At 43.1% G+C, this 14302-nt stretch overlaps 1 protein-coding gene across 1 annotated transcript in view; it reads right to left on the minus strand.

The window, feature by feature from the left end:
• LOC137327506 (homeobox protein PKNOX1-like) overlaps positions 1 to 14302 on the minus strand; it is a 62703-nt gene that overhangs the window by 19106 nt on the left and 29295 nt on the right. Inside the window, exon 7 of the mRNA XM_067993399.1 lies at positions 3165 to 3296. Coding sequence (XP_067849500.1) covers positions 3165 to 3296 — 132 coding nt within the window. The remainder of the gene's footprint in view (positions 1 to 3164; positions 3297 to 14302) is intronic.

The raw sequence follows: 14302 nt of genomic DNA on the forward strand, positions 1-14302 counted from the left end.
GGAAACAGTTTCTCCTTATTTACTCTATCAAAACCGTTCATGATTTTGAACACCTCTATCAAATCTCCCCTTAACCGTCTCTATTCTGAAGGAGAACAACCACAGTTTCTCCAGTCTCTCCATATAACTGAAGTCCCTCATCCCTGGTACCATTCTAGTAAAGCTCCTCTGCACCCTCTCTAAGGCCTTGACATCCTTCGTAAAGTGTGGTGCCCAGAATTGAACACAATACTCCAGCTGGGGCCTAACCAATGTTTTATAAAGGTTTAGCATAAGTTCCTTGCTTTTGTATCCCATGCCTCTTAATAAAACCCAGGATCCCATATGCCATTTTAACAGCCTTCTCAACTTGTCCTGCCACCTTCAAAGGCCTGTGCACGTACACCACCAGGTCTCTCTGTTCCTGCACGCACTTTAAAATTGTACCATTTAGTTGATATTGCCTCTCCTCATTTTTCCTACCAAAATGAATCACTTCACACTTCTCTGCGTTAAATTTCATCTGCCATGTGACTGCCCATTTCACCAGTCTGTCTATATCCTCCTGAAATCTATTACTATTCTCCTCACTGATTAGTATATTTCAGAGTTTCATGTCATCTGCAAACTTTGAAATTATGCCCTGTATGCCCAAGTCCAGGTCATTAATATATATCAAAAAGAGCAGTGGTCCCAATACCGACCCCAGGTGCACACCATTGTATACTTTCCTCCAGTTTTAACAACAACCGTTCACCACTACTCTCTGCTTTCTGTCCCTTAGCCAATTTTGTATCCACGCTGCCACTGACCCTTTAATCCCATGGGCTTCAATTTTACTCAAGCTTATTATGTGGTACTTTATCAAACGCCTTATGAAAGTCCATATACACATCACCCGTACTACGCTCGTCAACCCTCTCTGTTACTTCATCAAAGAACTCAATCAAGTTAGTCAAACATGGTTTTCCTTTAACAAATCCGTGCTGGCTGTCATTTATTAACCCATGTTTTTCCAAGTGCCAATTAATTTTGTCTCGAATTATTGTCTCTAAAAGTTTCCCGAACACCAACGTTAGGTTTACTGGCCTGTAGTTGCCGGTTTTATTCCTCTCCCCTTTTTTGAACAGGGGTATAACATTTGCAATCCTCCAATCCTCTGGCACCATGCCCATATCCAAGGAGGATTGAAAGATTGGGCCACAGCCTCCGCTATTTCCACCCTCAGTAACTTCGGATGCATCCCATCTGGATCAGGTGAGTTTTCTACTTTGAGTACTGCTAACCTTTTACTCTCTCTTTTTACGTGTACTATTCCACTGGATGATGTAATAAGTTGAACACACAATGCAAGGAAATGGAAACACCACCGCCACCAACAACAACTTGCATTTATATAGCGCCTTCAACGTAGTAAAACATCCCAAAACACCAGAATAGTCCACTGAGGAAAGGGGCAATAGTAAAAACTGAAAGCACACAATCTAGGACACTTGTGAAAAGCATCATTTTAGGAAGGAATCCATTGCATTTGCCCAAATTCTGTGCCAGGTTTTTCTCTGCTGTGCTCCCCTCTCCTGCCTCGTGCCATGAGGACCTAGTGGCCAAACTGTTCCTAGACTTTTGCAGGTGCTCCTCCAGTTGGTCAGAAAGCCACGGTCAAGTGTGGCCCCAGGTGGCTCGAATGCCGAATGGAGTCTCCACCTAGCCCATCCTTACTGCTCCAGCGGAGATTTAATACAAGCAACAACTCGTGGTCATCAACAAAGGTTCCCCCCTTTCTTCTCTCCCCCCATCCCCTCACATCTTGTGATGCAGAGTACCAACTAGCTGTGCCACTAGGAATATATTCCAGCAGGACTGTGGTCATTAGGAATTTTGGATGCGAATCTGACGCCTGATTCGGACGTGAAGTGATTCTGACATCTGATGTGGACATACACTTCACTTCCTCCCATTCCCCACCCAAGTGTTCATTCTTCACGTAACGGAACTTAGTGTGAATGTGGATCACGGATTAGCCAGCACCTGTACCACAGCCTCGGGTTTCCAACCCTCCCAGACTATCCTGGAGCCTCCCGTAATTAAAGATTAATCTCCCAGACACTCCTGCGAGCAACCCGGGAGAAAAATCGCAGGGATCTTTTCTCCTCCCATTTCAGTTGGGCCGGATTCACAGGACCACAACATGCCCAGGATTCAATGTGGCCTCGTGCAAAACCACGCGATGGTTTGAGCTGTTCTGAGGAGCATAGGATTGTAAATATACTAGCCGCTGTTGTTGACCGATTGCAGCAAGGATTGACATGACATTTGGAGGCGGCAAATCATGTCATGAAACCTCTCTGAATACGGTCCAACCAGTGTTGGCAACCCTACCCCAGCAAGATGGGTGTGAACGCAGTGCGGGAGAGTTTGTACTATTCTGTTTTCATTAGTTTTAAGCACCTGGGACTAAATCTTGCCGGCTAGACTGTGCTTCTGAAACCAAACTTCAGCTAAACTTGGAGCTGTACCAATTCCGAAAGCCCAGCATTACCAGGATATAAACATAACTTTTCAAAAGAAGGGGTAGTTACACATTGACAACAGAGAGCACACAACATGATAAGTACACTACATTTAGAATTTGTGCCAATAATTTGGGTAAATGCAATCTTTCCCACAAACTTCAGTTAATGAGCTAGTTTTAAGCAGGATCAGTGTGGAGCTGCACAATCAAAGCTTGTGAAGTTAAAATAAAATTGCTGGACTATAACTTGGTGTTGTAAAATTGTTTACAATTAAATCTAGGCTTTCCTTTTGCTATGAATTCCTTTATGCCAAAATGCTCCCGAGTTACAGTAGCCCAATACACTGTTGAACATGGACCAATTTTACTGCCAAGTGTCAGATTCAGTGCAAAATCCCCAAGGCGCCAGCAAAACCACAATCAAGCAATGGAATCTTCACTCAGTCGAGCTTGTGACACTGTCCACAATTAGACATGCAGCTGAAAATGTTCATCATATGAGCAGCTTGATGATATTAAATGTGACACCAGCCAACAAAAAAATCAATTGAATACAGAAAATAAAAAACAGATTCTGTCCGAACGAGCGGAACAAACTCAAAACAGGTGACTGATTAATTTGCTTTCTTGCAGCTGTCACCTCCAGCTAAACAGCATGACATGTGATACTCACTGCAATGTGCTGGAACAGCCAGGACCTCATGATGTTCGTAGCTTGCTTTGGCAAGACTCCACGTTTATTTTTTGGAGAATTCTCACTGTCTTGATGCAAGACATTCACATCTTGATTTAATTGCAGTTGAAGCTGATTAAAAAACAAGCATTTTGTGTCAAAGTGCCATCAATATATAAACAAACTCGCCTATATACGGGTAGGAGGAGCACTCTGTCTTAAGTTGCTGTAGCAAGGAGAATCACAAGCTAACAATCTGGAATAGTTAAACGTACATTTTAAAATAACCCACTGGTTTGAATGAACTTTAGTGGAAAGGAGAAATTATATATTGCTACATGTCCATTTTGATCTGGTTGTGTCCACAGAAACAATAGGTGCACATTCCTGCTGATCTGCAGTCTGACGCGGTTTCCCACACACTACACAGTACAGGGACTAAAACACCAGACTCACTAACGGACACCACTGCCCCAGAAGCGGACACCACAGAGCTGGACCGGCTGCTCGGAGAGTCTGCTGTGTTACTAGATTTCCAAATAAAAAATTATTTCCAAAAACACCCTCAGGAGGGATAAAGAAAATTCATCCTTTCCTTCCCCCCTGGTGCCTTGTGCCAAGGTTCGGTTCCACAAGAGCCAGCAGCCCTTCCACTCCTCACACAAGGGACCCAGTCTCCATGCCGGGGCGTAGGCAGTGATAGCACAGCCAGTCCGATCCCAGCCACACATATCTTGGCTGATTCTTTTCCCTAACCCAAAGGTTCTCAGACAAATAGTATCAACCTATTGCTGACCAGGGAGAGCTCAGCTAACTCAGAACAAACCAAGGGTGGAACCTGGCACCTTCCAGGTGTGTAGGGCTCAGAAACCAGCCAATGGAGTGTAGTTAGCCACTGAGGAAGCAATTGGAGGGGAATAACTTACAAAATATATTTAAACCCCATTGAATCTATAGCTCAGCCACAGCAGAGTCTACTGGCTGAAATAATGCAGCTTGTTTAGAGTATTAGTGGTGAACTGATAAACGAAAGGATTATTTCCTCCACACATAGTCAGGTGGAAACTCAACGTCACAATCAAAGGACAAGACATTCAAAATGGGCGAGATACCACACAACATCTCCTGCTCTAAGACCCCACTTTCAGAACATCTTCTGAGGAAAGGCAGGATGAAGGTCACAGTGCCATCCCTTCAATCCTCCCTGTGATTGACGAAGAGCAAAGCCAATACAGCTAGAAGTGGAAGAGAGCGAATAGCGAGGAAACATCACGTAGACAAAAGCAGCCAAGACAGAGCAGTCTGTGGAGCCCATGCAGTATAGAAAAGGTGCAGTGAACTCACTACATGGAATCTAAAGCACAAGGGACCCGGGCCGCCTGAGGGATAGCGGCCACGCGAGGGACACAGGCTGTGCAGTGCCCTCTCTACTGAGTGTATATTTTATACTGGTGGCAGAAAGACATCCTGATGTTCAATTCGACCAGCTTTAAATTTCTAACCTGCAATTCATGCTTATTTTTTTTTTAGAAATCCGCTTAAATGTGTAGACAAAAAGGTACATCTGTGTTGAAGTAATAGGTTATTTACACTTAAACCTAAGGTGTCAGAGGCACCACTTGCCGGTTGCCCAGATATACTGTAGGATAGTTATACAAATAGGGTGCCGTGAAAGTAAAAAGGCACCACAAGATGCTCCACAGAAAGGCGCGAGCTTACCTGACGCCATGCCTGGAAGGGAGAGATTCGGAGCAGTGACTGAAAGCATCTGGGGGGGGGGGGGGGGAAAGGGGAAGGAAAACAGCCAGAGGTCATGGTCCATATTGGTACCAACGACATAGGAAGAAAGAGGGATGAGGTCCTGCAGGCAGATTTTAAGGAGTTAGGAAAGAGATTAATAAGCAGGACCTCAAAAAGGTAATAATCTCCGGATTACTCCCGGTGCCACGCGCTAGTGAGTATAGAAATAGGAAGGTGGAGCAGATGAAGGCATGGCTGGAGAGATGGTGCAGGAGGGAGGGCTTTAGATTCCTGGGGCATTGGGACCAGTTCTGGGGAAGGTGGGACCTGTACAGGCCGGATGGGTTGCACCTCAACGGAGCTGGGACCAATATCCTCGCGGGGAGGTTTAAACTAATTTGGGAGGGGGATGGGCACTAGGATGTAGCATTGGAAAGGAGAAACAAGGGGCACAAAGGATTGGGGGAGAAAAATAGCACTAAAGCAAGTAATAGTACACTATTCGGTGGGATCAGACTAAGAGAGAGTAAAAGAAAGTCTAAGACTGGTTTGCAGTGCATGTGCGTACAGCAAACCAAAAAGTGTGGTAAACAAGGTTGGAGAGCTGCAGCCGCAAATAGCGCAGGGGAATACGATGGCGTGGCGATAACAGAGACCTGGCTCAAAAAAGGGCAGGACTGGGTACTAAATATTCCTGGAAACAAGGTGTTCAGGAAAGATACGGAGGGAAAGAAAGGAAGGGGGGCGGGGTGGCAGTATTGATTAAGGAGAATATTGCAGTACTGGAGAGAGAGGATGTCCTGGAAGAGTCAAGGACAGAATCTATTTGGTTAGAGTTAAGAAATAAGAGGTGCCATTACACCACTGGGTGTATTCTATAGGCCACCAACTAGTGGGAAGGATATAGAGGACCAAATTTGCAGGGAAATTACAGAGAGGTGCAAAAGCTATACAGTAGTGATAACTGGGTACTTCAACTATTCTAATATAGACTGGGAGAACAAGAATATGGAGCACAGAGGGGGGAGAAATTTATGAAATGTGTCCAGGAGAACTTTCTTAACCAGTACGTTTCCGGCCCAATGAGGAAGGAGGCATTGCTGGACTTGGTTCCAGGGAATGAGGTAGGCCAATTGGAGCAAGTGTCAGTGGGGGAGCATTTAGGGAGCAGCGATCATAGTATCATATGGTTTAGAATAGCTATGGAAAGGACATGGACCACTCTAAAGTAAAAAATACTCAATTGGAGAAGGGCCAATTTCAATGGGATGAGAACAGATCTGGCCCGGGTAAATCAGAATCAAAGATTGGCAGGCAAAACCGTAATTGAACAGTGGGCGGCTTTTAAGGAGGAGATGGTTCGGGTATAGTCTAGGCACATTCCCACAAGGCAGAAAGGTAGGGCAACTAAAGCCAGAGCTCCCTGGATGATAAAAGAGATAGTGAGTAAGATGAAATGGAAAAAAGGGGCTTATGACAGATGTCAGGTTGATAACACAAGTGAGAACCAGGCAGAATATAGAAAGTTCAGAGGGGAAGTGAAAAAAGAAATAAGAGGGGCAAAGAGAGAGTATGAGAATATACTGGCAGCCAACATAAAAGGGAATCCAAAAGTCTTCTACAGTCATGTAAACAGTAAGCGGGTAGTAAGAGGAGGGGTGGGGCCGATTAGGGACCATAAAGGAGATCTACTCATGGAGGCAGAGGGGATGGCTGAGGTACTAAATGAGTACTTTGCATCTGTCTTTACCAAGGAAGAAGATGCTGCCACAGTCTCAGTAAAGGAAGATATAGTTGAGATACTGGATGGGCTAAAAATTGATAAAGTAGAGATACTTGAAAGGCTAGCTGTACTTAAAGTAGATAAGTCGATGCATCCTAGGTTGCTGAAGGAAGTAAGGGTGGAAATTGCAGAGGTACAGGCCATAATCTTCCAAACATCTGGGACTGAAAGCCAATAAATCCCCAGGGCCTGATAATCTGCATCCCAGAGTACTAAAAGAGGTAGCCATAGAAATAGTGGATGCATTAGTTGTCATTGTCATTTTCCAAAATTCTATAGATTATGGAGCAGTTCCTGCAGATTGGAGGGTGACAAATGTAACCTCACTATTTAAAAAAGGAGGGAGTGCGAAAACAGGGAACTACAGACCGATTAGCCTAACATGAGTAGTAAGGAAAATGCTAGAGTCTATTATAAAGGATATGATAACAGGACATTTAGAAAATATCAACGGGATTAGACAAAGTCAACATAGATTTATGAAAGGGAAATCATGTTTGACAAACCTACTGGAGTTTTTTTGAGGATGTAACTGGTAGAATAGATAAGGGAGAACCAGTGGATGTGGTTTATTTAGATTTTCAGAACGCCTTTGATAAAGTCCCACATAAGAGGTTAGTGTGCACAATTAAAGCACATGGGATTGGTGGTAATATACTGGCATGGATTGAAAATTAGATAACAGACAGGAAACAGAGAGTAGGAATAAATGGGTCTTTTTCGGGGTGGCAGGCAGTGACAAGTGGGGTACCGCAGGGATCAGTGCTTGGGCCCCAGCTAGTCACAATATATATCAATGATTTGGTTGAGGGAACCAAAAGTAATATTTCCAAGTTTGCTGATGACACAAAACTAGGTGGGATCGTGAGTTGTGAGGAGGATGCAAAGAGGCTTCAAGGTGATTTAGACAAGTTGAGTGAGTGGGCAAATACATGGCAGATGCAGTATAATGTGGATAAATGTGATGTTATCCACTTCGGAAGGAAAAACAGAAAGGCAGAGTATTATTTAAATGGTGATAGATTGGGGAATGTTGATGTACAAAGGGACCTGGGTGTCCCTGTACACCAGTCACTGAAAGCAAAAATGGAGATGCAACAAGCAGTTAGGAAGGCAAATGGTATGTTGGCCTTCATTGCAAGAGGATTTGAGTACAGGGGCAAGGATGTCTTACTGCAGTTATACAGGGCTTGGTGAGACCACATCTGGAGTATTGTGTGTAGTGTTGGTCTCCTTATCTGAGGAAGGATATACTTGCCATAGAGGGAGTGCAGCGAAGGTTCACCAGACTGATTCCTGGGATGGCAGGATTGTCGTATGAGGAGAGATTGGGTCGACTTGGCCTGTATTCACTCGAGTTCAGAAAAATGAGAGGGGATCTCATTGAAACATATAAAGTTCTGACTAGGGCTAGACAGACTGGATGCAGGGAGGATGTTTCCCCTGGCTGGGGGTTCCAGAATGAGGGGTCACGGTCTTAGGATACAGGGTAGGACATTTAGGACTGAGATGAGGAGAAATTTCTTCACTCAGAGTGTGGTGAACCTGTGGAATTCTCTACCACAGAAGGCTGTGGAGGCCAAGTCACTGAATATATTTAAGAAGGAGCTAGATAGATTTCTAGACACAAAAGGCATCAAGGGGTATGATCTTGTGGCCATTACAGAGACGTGGTTGCAAGGTGACCAAGGTTGGGAGCTAAATATTCAGGGTTATTTAACATTTTGGGAGGATAGGAAAAAAGGTAAAAGAGGTGGGGTAGCTCTGTTAATAAAGGATGAAATTGGTATAATAGTGAGAAATGATCTTGGCTCAGAAGATCAAGATGTCAAATCAATTTGGGTGGAGGTAAGAAATAGCAAGGGAAAGAAATCAGTGGTGGGAGTGGTATATAGGCCCCCAGCAGTAGCTACACTGTAGGGCAAAATATTAATCAGGAAATAAGGGGGGCTTGTAAAAAAGGTAATGCAATAATCATGGACAATTTTAACTTTCACATAGGTTGGACAAATCAAATTGGCAAAAATAGCCCTGAGGAGGAGTTCATGGAGTGTATTAGGGACTGTTTCTTAGACCAATACATCGGGGAACCAACCAGGGAACAGGCCATTTTGGATCTGGTAAAGGGTAACAAAACAGGATTAATTAATGATCTCAAAGTAAAAGATCCCTTGGGAAGCAGTGATCATAACATGATAAACGGGATGTGAAATTCTGAGAGCAAGGATCTTGGGTCTGAAACTACTGTATTAAACTTAAATAAGGGCAACTGTAAAGGAATGAGGGCGGAATTGCATAAAGTGGACTGGGTAAACAGATTAGATGGTATGATGGTGGAAAAGCAGTGGTAAACATTTATCCCTGTGAGGAGGAAAGACTCCACAAAAAGGGTGAACCAACCATGGAAGTCAAGGATGGTATCAGGTTAAAAGAAAAAGCATACAACATGGCAAAGATTACTGGTAAACCCAAGGATTGGGAAAACTTTAAAAACCAGCAAAGGATGACTAAAAGAATAATAAAGAGGGAGAAAATAAATTATGAGAGTAAACTAGCTAGAAATATAAAAACTGACAGTAAAAGCTTCTACAAGTATATAAAAAGGAAGAGGGTAGCTAAAGTAAACAGTCCCTTAGAGGATGAGACTGGGGAAATAATAATGGAAAACAAGGAAATGGCAGAGGAATTGAACAGATATTTTGTATCTGTCTTCACAGTAGAAAACACTAATAATATACCAATAATAGTAGAAAATCAAGGGCAAAAGGGAGGGAGGAACTAAAAACAATCACTATCACTAGAGAAAAAGTACTAGGTAAACTAATGGGTCTAAAGGCTGACAAGTCCCCTGGACCTGATGGCTTGCATCAGAGGGTCTTAAAGGAAGTGGCTACAGAGATAGTGGATGCATTGGATGTAATCTTCCAGAATTCACTAGATTCGGGAAAGGTCCCAGCGGATTGGAAAACCACAAATGTAACACCCCTATTCAAGAAGGGAGTGAGACCGAAAGCAGGTAACTATAGACCAGTTAGCCTAACATCTGTCATTGGGAAAATGCTAGAATTCATTATTAAGGAAGTAGTAGCAGGACATTTGGAGACTCATAATACAATCAAGGAGAGTCAACATGGTTTTATGAAGGGGAAATCATGTCTGACAAATGTATTCGAGCTCTTTGAGGAAGTAATGGGCAGGGTGGATAAAGGGGAACCAATGGATGCAGTATTTTTGGATTTCCAAAAGGCATCCGATAAGGTGCCACATCAAAGATTACTGCACAAGATAACAGCTTATGGTGTTGGGGGTAATATACTGGCATGGATAGTGGATTGGCTAACTAACAGAAAACAAAGAGTCGGGATAAAAGGGTCATTTTCAAAATGGCAATCTGTAACTAGTGGGGTGCCGCAGGGATCAGTGCTGGGGCCTCAACTATTTACAATATGTATCAATGACTTGGATGAAGGAACAGAGTTGTCTTGTGGCCAAATTTGCTGATGATACAAAGATAGGCGGAAAAGCAAGTTGCAATGAGGAAACAAAGTGTCTGCAAAGGGATATTGATGGGTTAAGCGAATGGGCAAAAATCTGGCAAATGGAATATAATGTGGGAAAATGTGAAGTCATCCACTTTGGGAGGAAAAATGAAAAAGCAAAATATTATTTGAACGGAGAAATACTACAAAATGCAGCAGTACAGAGGGATCTTGGTGTCCTTGTACATGAAACACAAAATGTCAACATACAGGTGTAGCAGGTAATCTGAAAGGCAAACGGAATATTGGCCTTTACTTCGAGGGGAATGGAGTATAAAAGCAGGGAAGTCGTGCTACAACTGTACAGGATGTTGGCGAGACCACACCTGGAGTACTGCGTACAGTTCTGGTGCCCTTATTTAAGGAAGGACATACTTGCATTGGAGGCAGTTCTGAGAAGGTTCACTAGGTTGATTCTGCGTATGGAAGGGTTGTATTATGAGGAAAGATTGAACAGGTTGGGTCTATACTCATTGGAGTTTAGAAGAATGAGAGGAGATCTTATTGAAACATACAAGATTCTGAGGGGACTCGATAGGGTAGATGCTGAGAGGATGTTACCCCTCATGGGGAAATCTAAAATTAGGGGGCATAGTCTCAGAATAAGGGGTCGCCCGTTTAAGATGAAAATGAGGAGGAATTTCTTCTCCCAGAGGGTTGTGAATCTTTGGAATTCTTTACCCCAAAAAGTTGTGGAGGCTGAATCATTGAATACATTCAAGGCTGAGTTAGATAAATTTTTGATCAGCAAGGGAGTCAAAGGATATGGGGAAAAGGTGGGAAAGTGGAGTTGAGGTAAAAATCAGATCAGCCATGATCTCATTGAATGGCGGAGCAAGCTCGAGGGGCTGAATGGCCTACTCCTGCTCCTATCTCTTATGGTCTTATGGTATGGGGAGAGAGCGGGAATATGGTATTGTGATAGAGGAACAGCCATTATCATATTGAATGGCCTACTCCTGCTCCTATTTTCTATGATTCTATTAGTGTAACCAGCTTGTGCACAGTGGGTGTGCATTCTGGATATTAGTGCAACCAGCTTGTGCACTGTGGGTATTAGTGCAACCAGCTTGTGCACCGTGGGTATTAGTGCAACCAGCTTGTGCACCGTGGGTATTAGTGCAACCAGCTTGTGCACCGTGGGTATTAGTGCAACCAGCTTGTGCACCGTGGGTATTAGTGCAACCAGCTTGTGCACTGTGGCTGTGCATTCTGGGTACATAGAAACATAGAAAATAGGAGCAATGAGTAATTAGTAATGAGCAATTAGTCATGAGTAATGAACCAGATTTAGTTAACAGCTTAACTGTGCGTGAACATCTATCCAATAGCGATCATAACACGATCAAGTTCAATGTAGTGTTTGAAAGGGAAACAAGTGAATCAGCTGCTAAGATTCTAGACTTGGGTAAGGCCGACTTCAATGGAATGGGACAGAGACTGTCCACAGTAAACTGGGCAAATCTGTTAATGGGTAAAACGACTGATGATCAGTGGGAAATGTTTAAAGAAACATTTAACGAGATACAGAACCGGTTTATACCCCTGAGGGGCAAGAACTCTACTTGCCAAAAAAAACAGCCATGGACAACTAAAGAGGTAAGGGACAGTATAAGACATAAGGAAAGGGCATACAAAAAGGCAAAAAATGGCACAGATCCTGGCGAATGGGAAAGATACAAAGATCAACAAAGGGTCACAAAACAGATAGTAAGAGCTGCAAAAAGAGAGTATGAAAAGAAACTTGCAAGGGATATCAAAACCAATACGAAGAACTTTTATAGTTATATTAGGAAAAAGAGGGTGGTCAGGAGCAGTGTTGGCCCCTTAAAAACTGAAAGTGGGGATATTGTCATTGACAATGGGGAAATGGCGGACATGTTGAATAATTACTTTGCGTCAGTATTTACAGTAGAAAAAGAGGATAGCATGCCGGAAATCCCAAGAAAATTAATATTGAATTGGGGACAGGGACTCGATAAAATTAACATAAATAAAGCAACAGTAATGAAGAAAATAATAGCACTAAAGAGTGACAAATCCCCAAGTCCAGATGGTTTAAAACCCTGGGATGGAAAGGAAGTAGATGAGCAATTGCAGATGCCCTAACTATAATCTTTCAACGTTCTCTCGATTCAGGAACTGTCCCTCTAGATTGGAAAACTGCACATGTCATTCTGCTTTTTAAGAAAAGGAGAGAGAGGGGAACCGGGGAATTATAGACCAGTTAGCCTAACATCTGTTGTGGGGAAAATGCTGGAGTCTATAATTAAGGATAGGGTGACTGAACACCTCGAGAATTTTCAGTTAATCAGGGAGAGCCAGCATGGATTTGTGAAAGGTAGGTCGTGCCTGACAAACCTGATTGAATTTTTTGAAGCTAAAGTAGTGGACAGGGGAATGTCAATGGATGTTATTTATATGGACTTCCAGAAGGCATTTGATAAGGTCCCACATAAGAGACTGTTAGCTAAGTTAGAAACCCGTGGAATCGAGGGAAAAGTACAGACTTGGTTAGGAAGTTGGCTGAGCGAAAGGCAACAGAGAGTAGGGATAATAGGTAAGTATTCACATTGGCAGGATGTGACTAGTGGAGTCCCACAGGGATCTGTCATGGGGCCTCAATTATTCACAATATTTATTAACAACTTAGATGAAGGCATAGAAAGTCTAATATCTAAGTTTGCCGATGACACAAAGATTGGTGGCATTGTAAGCAGTGTAGATGAAAACATAAAATTACAAAATGATATTGATAGATTAGGTGAATGGGCAAAACTGTGGCAAATGGAATTCAATGTAGACAAATGTGAGGTCATCCACTTTGGATCAAAAAGGGATAGAACAGGGTACTTTCTAAATGGTGAAAAGTTAAAAACAGTGGATGTCCAAAGGGACTTAGGGGTTCAGGTACATAGATCATTGAAGTGTCATGAACAGGTGCAGAAAATAATCAATAAGGCTAATGGAATGCTGGCCTTTATATCTAGAGGACTGGAGTACAAGGGGGCAGAAGTTATGCTGCAGCTATACAAAACTCTGGTTAGACCGCACCTGGAGTACTCTGAGCAGTTCTGGGCACCGTACCTTCGGAAGGACATATTGGCCTTGGAGGGAGTGCAGCGTAGGTTTACTAGAATGATACTCGGACTTCAAGGATTAAGTTACGAGGAGAGATTACACAAATTGGGGTTGTATTCTCTGGAGTTTAGAAGGTTAAGGGGTGATCTGATCGAAGTTTATAAGATATTAAGGGGAACGGATAGGGTGGATAGAGAGAAACTATTCTGGGGATTCTAGGAGTAGGGGGCACAGTCTAAAAATTAGAGCCAGACCTTTCAGGAGTGAGATTAGAAAACATTTCTACACACAAAGGGTGGTAGAAGTTTGGAACTCTCTTCCGCAAACAGCAATTGATACTAGCTCAATTGCTAAATTTAAATGTGAGATAGATAGCTTTTTAGCAACCAAAGGTATTAAGGGATATGGGCCAAAGGCAGGTATATGGAGCTAGATCACAGATCAGCCATGATCTTATCAAATGGCAGAGCAGGCACGAGGGGCTGAATGGCCTACTCCTGTTCCTATGTAAGAGTAGGCCATTCAGCCCTTCAGGCCTGCTCCACCATTCAAAATGATCATGGCTGATCGTCTAACTCAGTACCCTGTTCCCACTTTTTCCCCCATATCCCTTGATCCCTTTAGCATTAAGAAACATATCTATCTCCTTCTTGAATACATGTAATGATTTGGCCTCCACTGCCTTCTGTGGTAGAGAATTCCACAGGTTCACCACCCTCTGAGTGAAGAAATTTCTCCTCATCTCGGTTCTAAATGGCATACCCCGTATCCTGAGACTGTGACCCCCTGGTTCTGGATTCCCCAGCTTTTACAGTCAGTTTTTATGTTCCCTGCTAGTTTACTCTCATACTCTATTTTTCCCCTCTTAATCAATCTCTTTGTTCTCCTTTGCTGAATTCTAAACTGCTCCCAATCCTCAGACTTGGATTGGGAGCAGTTTAGAATTCAGCAAAGGAGAATAAAGGTATTAGTGTAACCAGCTTGTGCCCTCTGGG

The sequence above is a fragment of the Heptranchias perlo genome, chromosome 11, assembly GCF_035084215.1.
Source record: "Heptranchias perlo isolate sHepPer1 chromosome 11, sHepPer1.hap1, whole genome shotgun sequence".
Lineage (NCBI taxonomy): Eukaryota > Metazoa > Chordata > Chondrichthyes > Hexanchiformes > Hexanchidae > Heptranchias > Heptranchias perlo.